The following is an 18,179-nucleotide window of genomic DNA, read 5'->3' on the forward strand; positions in this document are numbered from 1 at the left end:
AGTTTGTATATTTTCCATACTAAATATTGCTGCTTTAAGACAACAAAGACCTCCTATCCTGGCACCCGTTTTCTTCCTCTTAAAATAAGAGAAGGCAGAACTTCTGTATGATAATAAAATAACTGAGTGACAAGATATAGTACATAAGTACATCTTTAGCTCCTAGGATTTAGTTTAGATTGTCCATAAGTTTAAGCAGGAGAGTCAACATAATACCAAACCATAGAAATTACCTTTATCTTTTCTTCTTCAGTTATGGTAAATGAAGCTGTCAATGATACAAGATGTGTTTTATTCTGAGAGAGATACAAAAATATTACATGTATTAAAAAAATTAGCAGAATCCACTGGCAAACAGCCCAGAGTCTAGAAAAGCCTCTCCTTAGAAGATAAGATATACTTCTTATTAAGCTTAAAGATGAAATAAATCTGACAAGAAAATACAGTGCATTTAGTGGTAACTGACAAACATGGAAGCAACTGCTCTGTGAGGTATGTTTCCCTTCTAATACAGAGAGGCATATTCCGGTGCTCACAGAAGTACATTTTCCTGTGCTGATAAAATCTAGGTTGACTAAACACGCACAGGACAGGAGCCACAGTCAGTGTACATGCCTCTACTCTTACAATTCCCTGGTTTTTGCTTGGTCTCTATTGCTGTAGTACCACTCTCATACACATTGAGCATTTTTTCCTCTAAAACAAAGCAGATACAGCAGTTGAAATGAAAACACATCTGCAGGTTCTAATTACCTGCAATTAAGAAAACCACAGAAAAAATCTCGAGCCATATTTAAGAATCAGAAAATTTTCCTTTGGAAGAAACCACCTGTCCTGCCTCCTACTCAGCGCTGGCCTAACTCTAGCGTTATGTCAGTTGTCTTGGAGCCTGGTGCAACTGAATTCTCAAAAATCAGCAAGGATGGAGATTACTCAGCTTTTCTGAAAAACCTCCTTCAGAGCTTCACAATTCTCATACTAAAAAGTGTCTTCCTTATGAGCAAGGAGGTTTTATTTTGCTGTAACGTCTTTTTTGGTTAAAAGATTACTTTCTGATAAAAACATGGCAAAACTTTCAACCTCTCACAGACTACAGGAACACACACATAAGTACGTGGAACATGATTATTTCCAGGATACACAGATAAACTGGAGAGAAATACAAAAAGTAGAGTGAAAAGCTACAGGACAATGCACAAACATACTCCACCTATTTAACGAGGTCTAGGACTTCCTAACCTATGAAGAGTAACTCACCTATGTATAAATTCATGATAACCATACAGCCTAAGAACTTCATTTCATTACATGCAGACCTCATTGCTTAGACAGACAAGAACCACCTCAGAGACTTTTTTTTTTTCTTTTTTTACAAAGACTGAAGAGTGAAATAAAATTGTAAAGGGAATACCTGTGATGAACTCCTGAAAGTTAGCTTCACAGGCAGTGTCAAGACTCTGCCATCCCACATTTCTTTTGCATCAAGAAATGCAGAGTAGTTGATTGCAAAGTGTTCTCCACCTGTTAAAACAGAACAAACACACACATCCCCAACTGTGTAGATTAAGCAGGTGAGGTACATCTGTCAGTGCAATAGTAGCCTCCAAGTAATTGTGTCTGCATTTTCTTAAACAGAACCATAGCTACACTGACCTGAAAAGAACCAGTACAGCTGCACATCTTTTTTTACACAAGACGACTGGGTGTGAATCTCTAAAGAGCTGAGCACCCAGCTGAGCTCAGCTGCACTTACAGATGTTTACAAAATTTGAAAAGCAAGTTCAATATGAATAAAACATCTGAGAAGCTTTTTAGATTCCCCTTTAGACTGTGCTTCCTCACCAGCAAAAGTACTCTCCTAGGAACCAAGCTGCAGTAAACTCACAACACTGACTTCAAGGGAATTCAGCAGAGGCAGCCAGAGCGTACCTGCACAGTACAGAGAGAAAGGATATGGATAGATTTGCTCTGTCCCAGGGAAATTTCTCAAAGATACCTGGGGAAGGCTTGGGACAGCACTGGAGCTTCTCCTTTCTGACACAGCAGATGTCCCACATCCAGACAGCTCCTGGCAACATGAGCCCAGCAACATCCTTTGTACCTGCTGCCTGAAAGAACTCAAGCAAATTTGCCCCAGGATCTGGAAACTGTATTAAATCATGCCTCAAGCTACTGAAAACATCATGTTTTGCCTGATACTAAAACTCAATATGAGATATTTTAAAATAACTTTTTTTTATAAAATGGACAGCCTTCATTGTAACCACTAACTGACTGGTTCTCCTCCCATTGAAACCAAAGAGAAATATGGCTGAGATTTCAGCTGACTTTTGATTCACAGTGCACTGCAGCACTGAAAAATTATTATGGGTAACATGCAGCATGACAGTACACAGGCCAGTGTAGGCATAGACCTTCCCACCAGCCCTAGTGGCAAGGTACAGGCTGAGTCTAGGACTGACATAGTAATGACCAAACCTCAAACTATGAAGAAATCTGTTCTGCTGGATTTTCTACCACTTCAGTATTTTTCATGCCGATTCATGCAACATATATGGGCTGGAAAAGCCAGCTTCAGTTCCAGTTGCAGCAGTTATAAATAAATTAAATTTCCAACTTGGTTTATTAGATCAGCTCTGCAAGTCTTTTTTCTATTTTTTCTGAGGGATTATTCTTTCTTAGGAACCTCTTGAGAGCCAGCAGTTCTTTGTCACTTTTAAAAAAACACCTGCCCTGTAATCAGCACCACTACTCACACTACATTGTTAGAAATAGAGTCTGGCTATCCATTTACAATCAGACAGTAGCCCCAGGTCTTCTATTTCCTTTTCCAATTTGAAAATCTTTCACCAGTAAAACACTATCACAACCCTAGATACTTGAACAATAAACAGGTATCACTGAACACTTCTGAAGCTCCAAAGAACTATGACTCTCAAAAGCAAGCTGCTGATTTTCTATGTGCTTCTGATTACAAAAAAAAGGCATGCAATATCAAGAAAGGTAAAATTTTATGAATGTGCAATGATCCAACTGCTACCAAAGGAACACACTGACTCCAAGCGTGGAACTGGTTTCTCTCTGTATTACTTGCTTTGATTTTATAATTTTCTTAGTTTGGGGAGAACATCTACTGAGAAGAGCTGCCTTATTTCTGCTGAATCATCTTGCCTGCTTGCATGGCCCTTTGCAATTTCAATGCATTTCAATACCTCAGGAAGGCAATCAGCCATGCTTGGCTGAAGGAGGAAGGCTCACCACATACAATTAAAATGACATGTGCAGCAGCTTTTGAAGAAATCCAAAATGAACAAATATTATCATGAAAGATTGTCTTCCATTTTGATGGCAGCAACTTTTACAGAGTACAGGGGCTCGCTTCTGTGCCAGGGAGATCAGAAGCAGTTCAAAGGTGGGAGTCAAAATGTGAATTAATAGAATTGTAAACTGCAGCACAAAACCTTTTCCAGAGTTTTTCACCTGTATTAACTGATAATCAGAGAATTTACACCATCACAAACAATCAATAAATAAATATCATAATTTGAACTGATGCTTTTCCACATGTGTAATCAGGGGTACTTCCCTGCAGATTTTGTTACCTTGCAAGAATCTTTTCCTGTAAATGTGTATGCCATCTGTGGTCTTATTACCGCTGTTTTTTTGAACATGTAGACCAGTTATATTGTCCAGCAGGATAAGATCTGTAATGTTTGCTGAAAGCAGCATGTTGGTGTTATTAATCAGAAGTGTAATGTATGCAATTTGAGGGTCATGTTCAACATCCACCTGAAAACAGAAATATTAGTATTAATGGTGCAAAATGTCTGTATGTGCATCTTAACAACAAAAGTCATAGACTTGATTACTAATAAAAGTTCATTATATGTGTACACTTACATTCTGAGGGCATTCTAAGTGACCCACAAATGGCACTACACTCAGTTTGAGCTCAAACTCCCAAGGAGATTCTAATCTTTGGTATCCCAAGCTATTGCTTGGAGACAAAGGGACAGAAAGCCAGAAGGTAGAAACCCCGCCCATGCAGAACCAGAAGTGAAAACAAGAATCTGAATATCCCCATAATACTGCATAAAACACAGAACTGGATCATAAGTTTGTAACCAGAGTCTACAAAATTCTTAACGTTGAACTTCTGTACCATGAGGATGTTTCTTTTGCAAGCTGCACTCACTGCAAATCCATTCTCTCCAAGCAGTTTTGGTCTCAATTTCCCTTTTTTTCACAGCAATGATATTCTCTAAAGAGTGCCAGCTGCTTTGATTTGCCCTTTCCACGGGAGAGCTCATGGAGCCACCAACGGACTTAGAGCTCAGGGTTCTGCTTCCAGTTAGTGGTGAAGTTCATAAGCTAATCATCAATCTCTAGCAAAGCACACTCATGTGATTTGATTTATTCCATTAGGGCATTAACCCTTATTGAGTAATTAGCCCTCTAAATGAAATTATCTGGAGCACAGAGTTGCTTACTGATGTCTCATCTTCCAGCTGCCTTCCCCTAAAACTCACATCAAACCATAATTGTCTAAAAATTTTACCAGGTCTGTAATATGCTGGCCTGTAGTATAGCCATGACAGAATATCAGACTTCTAATAACGACACCAAATTCACACTTATTTAACTGACCAAAGCACAATTCAGGCTGAACCTTTCTTTTTTCCTCCTTTTTAGGAAATGTACTCTGTTTCTGGACACCAGGCATAAATAATACAGCAGCCCCCACAGAAATGAGTTATAAAAATATGCATTGTGATAGACTTCAGAAATGAGACCAGAATTCATGGCAGCCACAGGGTTCAACATATGTAGTTATGATTTCATTGTGCACCATTGATCTCTGCATTTCATACTAATTTAGTATAGAAAAATATAGGGTTTTGATCTCTTCTGTATTGAGGAAAAGAAGCAGTTTATTGACATTATTGCTTAGTTTGCATTTTTCTATTTAAGTGACAATAATCAAAGTACATGTGAATAAATCTGTTTACATAACTAACTTTCCTGGGTATGCTACACTAAATTTTTTTAACTCATTACAGCAAGTTCAACCTCAACTGTATTAAACAAATCTTATGGAGGAAAAAGCCCAAATAATACTTACTGTACTAACTAGATTCTGCAAATAATTGTCAGCATGTATAAAAATAGGCTTAATCATATTTGTGAGGAAAGCATTACCAATTTTATATGTTCGTTTATCATGAATTATACGCCAACATTTATGAGACTTAAAATCACCAAATATTAAAAATGTGATATATTTTGGGCAGATTTTCTCTCTGCTGGTTTCTGAACTGGCATGATGCAGTCAACATGCCTTTCAACCTTTCCTGTGCAGTCACAAAAGCTAGAAACTTCCTCTAAAAATCACAAACAAGATGAAACAGGAAAAAAACCCTCAGCGCCACACAAAGAAAATCCAAACCAAGAAAGCACACCCTGAAGATTCAAGGTTCAAACAGCACGAGTTGTTAACATCGTATTACGCTCACAGTAAGTGTGGATGGGCTTGTGCAGACAAATATGTATGCACAAGTAAAAGTGAGAGCTGGGGAAACGGGGGAAATAGAAAAACTTTTTCCTCCCTTCATTTCCCCGTACCTTTCCCTTGCTCTTCTGTGGGATGAAGGCAAAAAGTGAGGATTTCAGGGTCTCTTCCTGTGCTTCTAATAAGGCAGAGATATATTGCTTTACATTTGAGGACAGGGGATGTAAATAGTAATTTAGATAAATTCCTACAATAAAATAGGCAGAGAAAGTAGCATGTGTGTATTCACAAGCAGATGGTAGAATATGGCAGCATTAGTTCTCTCCATCCCCTGGTCAGAAGGTTTAATGCACACTCCAACACTGTTCATTCTCTTTCTCCAACCAGCGTTGCGCTTTCTTTTCATTTTGTTTCATTTAATAAAATTCTTATTCAGTGACTAAACAAAGAAACACTTCAGAGGTATCCCAACCATACCACCTATCTCCTACCACAATCTTCCTCAGGCGGCCAAAAGGCTGCACCTGTTACATTTCTGATTAATATTAAATACATGTTTTTCATTTCTTATTTTTGAGTGGCAGGCAGTTTTAAGCTAAATTGTGAAGGGGTTGAAAGAATCTGGATTTTTTTCCTGATAGCACCAGAGAAAGCAGCAGATTAGAATCAAGCAGTAAGGAAGCTCTTGGGTTTGACATCTCCTAGAAAGAGCCTCCTCCATTCACCGCTGCAATTGGGATCAGCAGCCACCAGATACCTCCTTTAAGTTGCTACTCTAATTTGCTTGAAGATGTTTTTTCTTTGAAGCAGCTGATGATGCAGCCAACCACCTACAGGAACCAAAACCAATGGCAGCCCCTGATGATGCATAAGTGCATATTTCATTTTCTTTCTGCTGCTGAAGCACACTGTGTGTGTCAGCACCCCCTGCTAGCGATGTCACTTCAGGTACCTGGGAGACTGGAGTGAAAGAACCAGAGCAAAAGCAAGGACATGCTAGGAGAAAAGAGAAGAGGAAGGAATTGTCAAGGAAGTGAAAGGAACTGAGGATCTTTGGGGATAAGTTAGAACTAGAAACAGGAAAGCAGGAAAAAAAAAGGCTCATGGAATTATATATTGCAATGTAAGAAAGCTTAAGACATTGAGAAATGAGAGGTAAATGTCTTAAAAGCAAAACAGATAAATTTAAAGATCTGCTTCAGCTCTGTTAAAGATTATTGTCATTATGAAATACTATTACAGAAAAGTTCACATCATATTGAGGAATGAAACTCTTACAGGAGCACACTTTCAATCTGAAGAGAAGGTATGGACCGGGTGCTGAAAGCATAAGTAAAATGTAAACACCCCAGTTTCAAGAAGGGTATTTCTGCGATAAGGTGCAGGAAAAATCTTGACTCTGAGAAGTAAACATATGTCATCTCCATGCTCTGAAGAGCCACTCGTGGTAGGAGAAGAAAAAGGTGCAAAATTCACTTTTTTCTATTTAAAACAGCTGAAGACCACCATATGGCCAGTCTGTCTCTTAGCAGGAAAGCATCTGTTCAGACAAATTAGGATTGAAGTAGATGACAAGGCAAGCAGAGGAAAATAAAATGTGAGCTGCATTTGAAAGTGGAAGACAATCACATACAACTGCATAGTTTCCAGTAATTTGTAACTAGTAGCACCGCAAAATTATTTTCTGATAATCCTAGCATCTACAACAGATTAACTCTGATCTTGTAAAGCAGGATTTCACGATTTTTAATGAGCCTGCGTGAGGCTATGCTATGAAAAACAGAAAAAAACAACATGTAACTGTCTCAAACTCTTTTCTAAGAGGCTCTGGTATAAAAATTGTGAATCTGCAGCCATAAATGCAGAATAGTCTGCGTTACTGCTTCTTATGTCTGAAATGCTCACTATTCAGCCTCATTAATAATGATATGCCGCCATTTCAATAACAACATTATAGGTAATTAGTACTGTGAGATGTTATGCATATTCATTCTTCTCTATGCAAATTATCCTGTGCAGGTTATAATGTCACCTCTTCTTTACTGGTTACTGAATCCTCTACCCTCACATGCAGCATTTCAGTGGCTGAATTCAGATTTGTCTTAAAGTTGGATGAGCTTTCTCTATCCAAGGGATCAATAAGACGAACTGTCTCTTAATTACAAAAACTCACACTTGCTTCATCCAGTGTAAAAAACAAAAAGCAAAAATGGGAAAAAAAAGGAAAGGAAAAAATAACAGTCTAGACAAATCTATCAACCTATGCCACATAAAGTAAAAATAAAATGGAAGGTTTAGAATTTCCTTATAGTATGGAGGTCTTTGCTCCTCATAAGTATTTTGCAAAGTTAAATGAAACCTTTTTTTCATTAATATCGTGCTGTAGCTGAGCCCCACCAAATATGCAGACTATGACAGACTGACTCTTCTAAGGCTGTGTGGTAGCATGCCCAAAGACACACTGGCATCACAAGGCTCAGTGCCCCACCCTTCGAAAGGAGTCCATACTTGACACAGGTGAGGCATCCGTGGTTGAGCCAGGAGAGTATCTCAGGTGGCTTATCTCATCCTCTAAAGAAGCTTGTCTCTATCTCTACCCACCCTTGTCCTAGAGTTCACTGGGCTTTGCCCATTTATAGTTTTAGGAATTCTCACAATGAGGCATTTACTTCGACCACATTCCAATATCCCCCAGGAGTCTGAGAGAAGATTTCACCGATTCCCTTCAGTTTTGAATTCACATTGCAAAACTGTGCCTCTTATGGAGGGTGCGACCATCTTAACATCAAAATGGATGTTCTCCAAAACACTCTGCATGGGCACAGTTCTATTCCCACTTTTTAGAGGACATTTGGGTACAAACTTCTACCAAATTAACAACACAACTGTAAGAAAACTTACCACACCACATTTCTGAAGGGTTATTCCAAATCCAGAAGACACCGACATATTGGCCGTATCTTCAGGCTGTGGAGGAAGGGGAAAAGTCTACATAGTGTATGAAAATATCATAATGCAGAAACTGCAGCAGAAGTTAAATTATCTAAATAATGAAATAAGAAAAAAAATAGAGGTATTAATCACCACCTAATTTAAAAGCTTTGTTATCCTAATAGTTAATCTTTCTTTCTAGTCCAAATTTATACGAACTACTATTCCCACAAGCAATTACTAGTATGTTCATTGATATATTCACCTTTTGGCTATCACAGTTCTCTAGCAAAATGCACAAAGTTCATCAAACTATATAGATCTATTGCATTACTAAGTGTCTATCAGAATTTATAAAGCAGATAGCTGTATGTCACAGTAATTCTCTGGAAGTCACACAACTAGTTGGTGTTGCTGAAGCCATCTCAAGTGAACATAGTCACTGAGACAGAACTAGAAATGTACTAATTGGGTAGCAAATTCCCAGCAACGTTCACTTTTGATGTAATTGCTACAATACTCAGAAAATATTACAAATTGCAAACCATCTTTTACTGACCAGCTGGTGGTTAACAGAAGACTCTCGTTTGAACAAAATCTTCTTTGTCCATGAGGGTATCAAAGCAAACAGTGAATGGCTCCACCGATCGTCTGAGGCTGCAGAAGTCAAGAGATGGTGAGGTGCTTCACTTGCTTGAATGACCAGAGGTAAGGGCATTGCTGAAAACCAAGGCAACAATCTATGTTAGAGCTAAAGCTGGCTCCTGTGCAGCAGCCGCTTGGTGCGGATCTGGTGCTCTGTGTGCACACAGCAGCCAGCATGCTCTCCCTCAAAGCAATGAACATCAACATCGGCACCTGAGACATGAGGCCAGGCAGGAAAGAGAGATGGGATGTGCCACACAAAACCCAGCAGGAGTTAGAACAAAACTATTTCTTTACCTAGGGAACTCACATAGATCCCACAGAAAACTTCTTGCCATTTAAATGTAAAGTGTCAAATGCATGAATTAAAAGATTTTAGCCTTAAATCAACTGTTAATATTTTCAACACAAAGAAAGTTTCAGCAAAGCATAAATAATTGAAGCCCTCCACGGTGTAAGTAGCCTCAGTGGTAAGGATGTTTTGCTTCAAAGATACAGTCTGCCAATTAACCACTAACCATGTCAAGACGTATTCAGAACAAATTCTCAGTTGAATAAGGGTCTCAGTTACATTCCAGCTGAACTGGAGTGCCATCAAATCAAATGCTCCTCAATTTAGTAAATAGCAATATAAATGCTAGCTTATAGGCTTATATTTTCATGAAAGATTAGTCCATGATATCACAAAAATTACAAGAAGAGTTTTGAAATCAATTAATTTTCATCTATTAAAGTAAAAGCATCTATGACATTAAAAAAAGGAGCTTCTACTAAAAATCAGTAATTTAATATAACAAACTGTCAAAAGGTAAAGCTGCTGAATGAAGAGAAAAAATGTCATGAAAATTTCAAAATTATAGTTGGCTACATTTAAAGAAGATACTTTCATTCTTTGCATAATAGTTCTCATTTATTACTCATTTTTACATCCCATATTTTAACTATATATATTCATACGGACAAAAACTCTCATTGAAAAGCAAAGATTTCTGGCAAATGACCCTTTTCTATCAAGTTTTCATTTTAAAAATCCCTGTATGTTAATGAAATATGAAAATCTGAAGATAGTGAAATCTCATTAATATGAGAAGCTGCATTTTTTTGAAAAGACACTGCTTTGTTGGAAGAACAATATAGAGAAATACTGTTAGCTGTAAATAGCAAAGCCATGCACAGACCAATCAAAATCGGACCCTTAAAGGAGGTCCTATAAAGGGCCTTGGAGCGCTGATGCACATGAATCACTGAAAAGATTTCTGTTAACGTAATGAATGAGATGCAGTCCTGCTGCTTACAGAACCCAGATGGACACGTGCACCCTGGGGAGCTTCACTGTCTTCCCATACTGGGATAGCATGCTTTTTATGTGGGAGTTGTTTATACTGGACAAAATTGTGGATGTATGGGCTAGGAAAAGCCAGTTGTTTATATTTTACATTCACTTCTAATTCACTTCACCAAGTTTTACTTAAATACTTAAACCCCTGTTGACCAATGCAACAGACTCAGAGTAATTTAGGGACTACAAAAATAACAAGGTAAACTTGGTGAGAACAGTAATATATATAATTACCATATCTTTGGGGTTGGAATTTTTTCAGAGCAGTCATGCCTGGCATACTTCTATTTCAAAACTAAGCAACAGTCCAAATCACTCAGGATGAACCAGTGCTGAACTGCAAGAGCAGTACAGACCTGCTAGCCAGCAATCTCAGCCCACCCAGCTTTGGCATTCCCCAGCAGATTCGAGTATCATACTACATCTCACCTCCGATGGCTCTAAACCTTTGTTTTGTCTACTGAATCAAGCCTCTTTGCAGTTTTGTATAGACATATCCAAACAGTGAAAAAGATTCATTTTAGATTCGCTGTCTCATATATTAATGCAATTGCCATCCCATTCCTATGGAGGTGGAGCACCAATTCTCCTTTTTGTTTTCTTGCCAGACTACAGGTGATGCACGTTCCCTCACAGTAAACAGAAACCCTGAATGAAGACATGGAGCTTCTTTGTAGGGCTTGCTATGAGTCAGAAGTCAAAATGGCAATATGTATGGGCTGGGCTGAGCAACTACTACCTTGAAAGTGCTTCTTAGTTAGCTATCATTTCCTTCAGTATTTGGGATAAGTGAGCTCAGCCAACAAGAAGGGGGTAATGGCTTCATAAAATACCTTTTGTTCTTGTGCCCTATGCAGCATGACACCTCCATCAGCACACACAACTGCACTTTCCATGACAGCGAATCCTGATACTCGCCTCTGGAGAGTATCAAGTCCACAGTAAGAAATTTAATTAACCGATCACGTTCTTTGACTCTGAATAAATCTCTGGATTAGTAATTAGACAGATGAGTCTGTTTTCAAGTTGTGCTTTGTCATGACTTACGGTCCCGAGATAATGTGCCCAGCTCCCAGCAGAAGTCTCCAGGCATGTTATATGGCTGCTCCATCAACAGTAATTGGAGGTTGGGGATTTTGCAGGTTCTTGACATTACGTTAAGCAGCCTCAACATTGATGATGATTACAAGGGTACTTTTGCAAATTCACTTGTATCTTCCCAGCACTCAGTGGAAGGTTTTGCATAAATAGATTCAATCAGTGTGATGCATGTCCATACAGCAACATGTACTACTGCCTTCCTCCAGATTTTTTCTCATCCTTCCTATTAATTTTCAACAATATAGGCTGTTTTACAATACTGTGGTTTCCCTTGCCAGTAAAGCAGCACTTTTCTATGTCATGATTTTTTGTAGTATCGACTGTCAGTTCAATAAAATAACTTTTTCCTGATCCACATATATTTAACTGTCACTAGAACATTATACAACTCAGTCCAGCTGACCTACAAGACCATAACTGCTTTTCCACATAATTTGCTGCATACTCTTAACATCAAGACAACATAATTGTATTTATCAATTCACCTGCTGTCTCTTTTCAGATAAGGTTCTAGATGGATTGTAGATGGCTGATGATTGCTTGAAAAGCTGAACGCTGAATATCTGAGAAAGGACAGTACAGGCATAACACATTCTGTTGTTTTCATGTCTATTCTAGATTTCCGTTCTGAAATTGGTGTGGTTTTTTTAACAAATAGATTCATCTGAGGTTGGAAAATACTAATACTTGACTCCTGAGGCCTTTCATTAACAAGCATTGAGCTTTCTTTTGGATACCCTGCTGCTCAGAAGTGCAAGTGCACCATTATCAGTGCTCTTTCAGAGATGCATCCCAATTCTGACTCTGCGGTCTCCTTGTTCCTTCCACTCTCTTTTCTTCTTACAGCTTCAATCTTTGCCATTTTTCTATTTTCAGAAAAAAACATTATCAAAGCTGCGGGGTCTTCTCTTCGATAAGTTTCTAAATGGAAACTATTCCCACTCCTTTTTGAAAGGGAAATTTTGCAAAGCAGGGGAACACTTTCAGCTTGACATACAGCCCAAACCGTCCCCTCTCAGCTGGGCTTGCCAGGCTGCCACCAGGCACTCCTGGAGTACAATGCCTCAGGCCAAAACATTTCCCAGCAAGCAAACCAACAGAGCATGAGGCTTAATCTGGGGCTTTCCTGCAAACATCTGTAAAGATGCCAAGTGAAACGGTTCATCAAAGAAAGGCAGTAATTTCACTTTCTTTTGAGATGTGAGACAATATCACCATTTTAAGATGAAATTTTCTTTCTCCTTTTTTTTGTTTTCCTTAATTAAACACTCCACATTTTTACAATGTATTATCAAGTTGTTAAATATTTTATCTTACTTTGAATTAACATGCTACTAAAATGTTCTCCCACAATTTAATTCTCCATAAACCAAATATAAACAAGATATGTCAGAACCATGTCTTCAACTGCATATTCCTAGCTTAACTACTAGTGCTGGTAGGTCAACTTTGTATTGAATTACAAAATGAAAACATGAAAATAAATATTACTATGGCTGAAACAGCCCGAAGATTGGTGTAATATTTTACCACTCACGTTACCATAGCATTCACTTAGCCCCACTATGCACAGTGACACAACAATATGAAGTGACAAATGCACAACTGATCAGAACAGTCCCTGCTATTTAATGCTGTTCGATTTTCTTTGCTATTCTCCCGATGTAGTCATTAACCACTCCTCGGCTTTGTGCACTATTGCTTTGGGTGATGATCTTTTGCTCTTTCGGACCTCCAGCAGCCACATTTAAGGCACATATAATACACTTAGGAAGGAGAGCTCCCCACTCCCAGCTTTCATTGCATTTGCTTCCTGCTCAGGGTATGCAAATACAGAGAGGATCTGATGTGGTACAAAATGCACTTAACACATGGAGACTGTGGTAACAGCGGGTCTGCATTGATATGAGCTGGGGGTGAAAGGATGGGTGTCTAAGAAACTGTCCTCTGTTTGTGGTTAGAATACTGCCTTTTGCTAAGAAATTAGTTTTGTCTAACAACAGGGACCTTCAGTGCTAAAGCACAAGCCTTTACCGCTGGACTAAATGAGCCGAGTCCCAAACAGGTTAGTAGCACAGAAGGACGGCCATTAGAAGGGTAGGTACAGCAACAGAGTGCCTTACTTTTTCTTGATAGCAGTTAAGGTGAAGGTTATTTTTGGCCATGGCATTAATTAGGATGATACAAAACTAGGAAAATCTTACGATAGGTTTGCAGTAAAGACTCTGTTATGTCCTTAAAGCCCCTGTATCTTTATAGCACATCCTAATGTGCCAAATTACAGTATGAAAGAGTCTGATAAGTTTGTGAAATGTCAAGTTCAGAATTAAAAATTACAATTTCACTAAGACTGTAATTCAAATTCTTAGCTCTCAAGGGCTGCATATTTCAAGTCCTACACCTGCAGTCTGACTTGCTTTCCTCCAGAATTTATCAGCAAAGCTCTGAATAATTTTGCTCTATTTCAGTAGGAAAGAAAAGAGTTAAATATATTTGCTTGCTATATTTTTCTTGTTGTTGTTGTTCTGAATGATTCCCTGTCCTGAAAACCATCCAGGATACAAGATCCAATTTGAAATCCTTTCAATTACACACAACAATGAACAGGCAAGGGTAGTAATTTACTGTATTTCTGTTTTGAATGTTGCCATTAGCTTTTCTCGTTACAAAGTCAAAGAAACTATGGGCATCAACAGGACAAGGCAAATCTACTTTCCAGTCCTGCTTTGAGTAAGTCAGAGCAGACTCAAACATAGTTCTTAAAAATCCATTGTGCTTCCCAATCACAGGGTTATTCTGGGATTGTTTTTTCTCATCTTACCCAGAAACAATTCCAAAAAGCTTCCAACAGAAACCCTGAGTCCACTGTGCTGTTACAAATCATTTCACTTCAGCACATTGCCATTTTCAATGATAAAGGTTGTATGCAGAAGTTCCTGTCTCACTGTTTTCCTTGAGAACTTCTTCGATAAGAACTAGAGTCTAGTACCTTGATTATGCAAACCACTAAAAACTTAGCTTTAAGTATGTTTTAAAATCATGTTTATTGATATGGGACAATTCTCAATTAAAAAATCAAGCATACAATTAATTGCTTGTAGCAACCCCTCATTTAACACATATGTTTACCTACCAATAAAAAGCCAGAGTTTCATAGAATCATAGAATCATTCTTGTTGGAAAAGACCTTTAAGATCATTGAGTTCAAGCATAAACCCAGCACTGCCATCTCCACCATTAAACCATGTCCCCAAGTGCTTCACCTATACATCTTTTACACACCCTCAGGGATGGTGACACCACTTCCCTGGGCAGCCTGTTCTTATGCTTAATAACCCTTTTGGTGAATAAATTTTTCCTAATATCCAAACTAAACCTCCCCTGGCGCAACTTGAGGCCATTTCATCTCATTCTATTGCTTGTTACTTGGAAAAAGAGACCAACATCCACCTCGCTACAACCTTCTTTCAGGCAGTTGTAGAGAGCGATGAGGTCTCCCCCGAGCCTCCTTTTCTCCAGGCTAAACAACCCCAGTTCCCTCAGCTGCTCCTCATCAGAATTGTTCTCTAGACCCTTCCCCAGCTTCACTGCCCTTCTCTGGACACATTACAGCACCTCAATGTCTTTCTTGTTGTGAGGGGACCAAAACTGAACACAGTATTGGAGGTGTGCTCTCACCAGTGCCAAGTTCAAAGGAACTGGTTCCCTAGTTCTGCTGGCCACACTATTTTCAACCAGTAACAAAAAGACACTGCGTGTCAAAATCCTCCAATCGCCCCACTTTTTCTTCAATGCCAGAAGGTTCTTCTGGACTACAAAACCACATGCAATACCTCTCTCAACAGATGGTACATTAATAATTTGCAACCCATCAGAAAGCAAGATGTGAGCAGCAAAGTTGATACTGAATAAATACAGGTAAAAAGCCAGGAAGCTCAGCAAATTTTAATTATTTGCTTTCGTATTTAAATTAATAAACTCATTTGTGAATTACCCATGGCACAGGGCAGAGAAATTAAGAGTCATCTCACTAGATGACTGCTTCAGAGCATGTAATTTCTTGGCAAATGCATGTCATGAAATCATCTCTTGGGGAAGTGCAGCCATGGGCAGCATGTCTATTTCCAGCACTGCATTGCCCCTCCTCATGCGCTGCAACCTTTCAGGGTATTCATCTCCACTAAGCTTGAGTAAAGTAGTACACTATTATACACATATAAAGAAAATAAAGACCAGAGACCCAGAGAAACTAAGTGATTTGTTCAAATGTACAGAAAGTGCCTGTGGCAGTCACCCCTCAGATGTAGCTCCTCCAAGCTAGAAGAGAGTTCTCCGAGTATCAGGGTACCCTATTTTGATCAGATTAGGCAACTGCCACTGGAGATGCTCAGCGTATCTGAGATCAGCAACCAGCATACTTGACACCCTCTGTAAAAATCCTAGAAACACTTCCAGATCCCCTACATCTACCAGTCTTTTAACAACTTGGTCCAGGACAAAGTATATTAGTTATTGTAATTGTAGAGGTCTTTGAAAATACTTCAAGAGTAGGTATTGCAACTGTGTTAGTAAATGCATAGTGGTTAAGTTAGCTTCTGAAAAGGAACAAGGTCTTGATCACCTTTAAGTAATCTGGGTTTTCCACAACACTGGGAACACTGGCCATCAGAAAGTGCTCCCCTGCATCACGATGTTTAACGAGGAAAAAGGGCTCCCTCTGAAAATTATTCAGAGCAGAGTATGAACTAAGGTCTTCTCACAGGGGCTCCATTCTAGATGAGCTGTTTAGGGAGCCTAGAGCACCCTTGTTCTTAACTTCTGAGCAAAAACTGCTGTGTGGCTCTGGACCAAGAGTCCCACTGACGATACTGGGCCACGAGGGCACAGCTCCAGTCCCCTGCCCACCTTCACACCCATACCCTGGGAGTCTGGGCTCCCACGGCACTGAAAAGAGAGAGAAAGCAGTTACATACCTGTCATTCCCAGACATCCCATCTCATTTTGAAACCACAGATTATCTTTAATAACCTAAAGTTAAAACAGAAAAGAGCAATTATAAAAAAGTTTTCATAAATGCCTAATACTGAACTCTTGCACTGAATTTATGCTTCACAATTAGAGAGAACCCTATTCCACAAAGCCTCATTTCCCAAAATTTACTACCAGAAGAGACACAACAGAGCTCCAGAGGTCCCCCACAGCTTGTTGAGCAGTATGAGGCTCAGCTGTCTCCCAGTATGGCTATGCACAATTGGGGCTCAAACTGTACTTACAGTTAGTATTATCAGGCTGAGCATCTGTGCAATAGTGAAGCAGAAGGGTTTGCTATTAGTTTGTTCTTATAATCTTTCTTTGCCATTTTCAAAGTCAGATTTGAGGACACAGGAAAATCCAATCACTAGGAGTCAGCAGGAATGTGTCCATACTGGATGATCAAGTCTACTGTCATTACGCTCAATTTTTCCTTCGGAGCATTACATGGAGCCTTTCAAAGGGACCACAGGCTAAAAACTGCAGCTTATGAGGCAATCTGACAGCCTCCTGCCTGTGCCCAGACCGCAGAGACTGATAGAGAAATCACAGCTCTAAAACATTAGCAAAAGAAACCAGTGTTTCAAAGGATTGTTAAAGCCCAGTGTTTTGATCAAGATCTAATGGTCATACAATCAAGTTTTCATTTAATAAAAATGCTTCCTTGCAGGAGGTAATACAGAGTTAGGAATGTTGGCTGATTAACAGCACTTCCAAGTCTGCTGAGTGACGTGACCGGCACTTGCTGTTTCTGTTTGCTCCCAAGCACTGCATGTGAGTAATGTTAAGTACTGACTTATGTCAACACCACTGTTACAGTACAGCAAGTTAGGGGCAATTTTCTTATTGCCTGCTCAGGGAAGCCATCACGTTGGTTATTGCTAGAGCTGTAAGTTTAGTTAACCTTGTGTGAAAATAGTTGTCACTTCAGATAGGGCACTTTCCTCAAAATAACAGAAAATGCAAACCGCCTCACAAATTTGGATGCACCAGGACCCCTGGGGTTTAAGCGGACACTGCTCTGGAAACAAATACATACAGGATTGGAGGCGGCTCTTGTGGAGGAGAAAGAAAGGACAGAGAAAACGAACACAAACAGGAACATGCAGCACACTGAGCAGCCCCTGAACACAGCTCTGCAAGACCACAGACACTGAGCTCTTCCCTGCTGGGTATTTCCAAACACTTAATTGTACAGCCCTCTCTGCACTCCAGAATTTTTGTACACAAACTGAGTTATGCCAAAGCTCTCTAAAGTCACTATTAATTTCTTCTTATTGGTTAAACAATCCATATGAATTTATAGCAGTGAAGCACCTCAGGAGCTCAGAAGGATAAGAACAGGAAACTCCAGTAGCAAACTTAAAAAAAATTATCTGATGCATATATATATATATGTATATATATATATATGTGTGTGTGTGTGTATATATATATATGTGTATGTATTTCCATACATGCATACGGATATGCAGCAATAGAAGTCACATGTTAAAAGGGAATTAACCTTTGCCAGATATTTTTAGAGCAGTCTAGAGCCCTATCCCCACTAAGGAAATGTGTACCAGTACACTAACTGGATGTAATGCCACCGTGTAAAACACTGGCAAAAATACAGAACAT

The 18,179-nt window shown here is 39.1% G+C and overlaps 1 protein-coding gene across 6 annotated transcripts in view; it reads right to left on the reverse strand.

The window, feature by feature from the left end:
* Positions 1-18,179, reverse strand: part of EVC2 (EvC ciliary complex subunit 2) — an 80,072-nt gene that overhangs the window by 60,519 nt on the left and 1,374 nt on the right. For 5 of the 6 annotated variants that reach the window (XR_008821665.1, XM_056337718.1, XM_056337699.1 and 2 more), the window contains exons 2-7: positions 16,499-16,553; positions 9,000-9,160; positions 8,411-8,476; positions 3,603-3,789; positions 1,412-1,521; positions 234-296 (exon numbers count right to left, since the gene is read on the reverse strand). Coding sequence is in view for 5 of the 6 variants with exons in the window: in XM_056337718.1 (XP_056193693.1) it covers positions 234-296; positions 1,412-1,521; positions 3,603-3,789; positions 8,411-8,476; positions 9,000-9,160; positions 16,499-16,553 (642 nt within the window). In the remaining variant the exon portion in view is untranslated. Of the gene's footprint in view, positions 1-233; positions 297-1,411; positions 1,522-3,602; positions 3,790-8,410; positions 8,553-8,999; positions 9,161-16,498; positions 16,554-18,179 lie in introns of those variants that run through there. The other variant, XM_056337727.1, reaches the window with a different exon arrangement.

This window comes from Falco biarmicus, chromosome 1 (genome assembly GCF_023638135.1).
Source record: "Falco biarmicus isolate bFalBia1 chromosome 1, bFalBia1.pri, whole genome shotgun sequence".
NCBI classification, from domain to species: domain Eukaryota; kingdom Metazoa; phylum Chordata; class Aves; order Falconiformes; family Falconidae; genus Falco; species Falco biarmicus.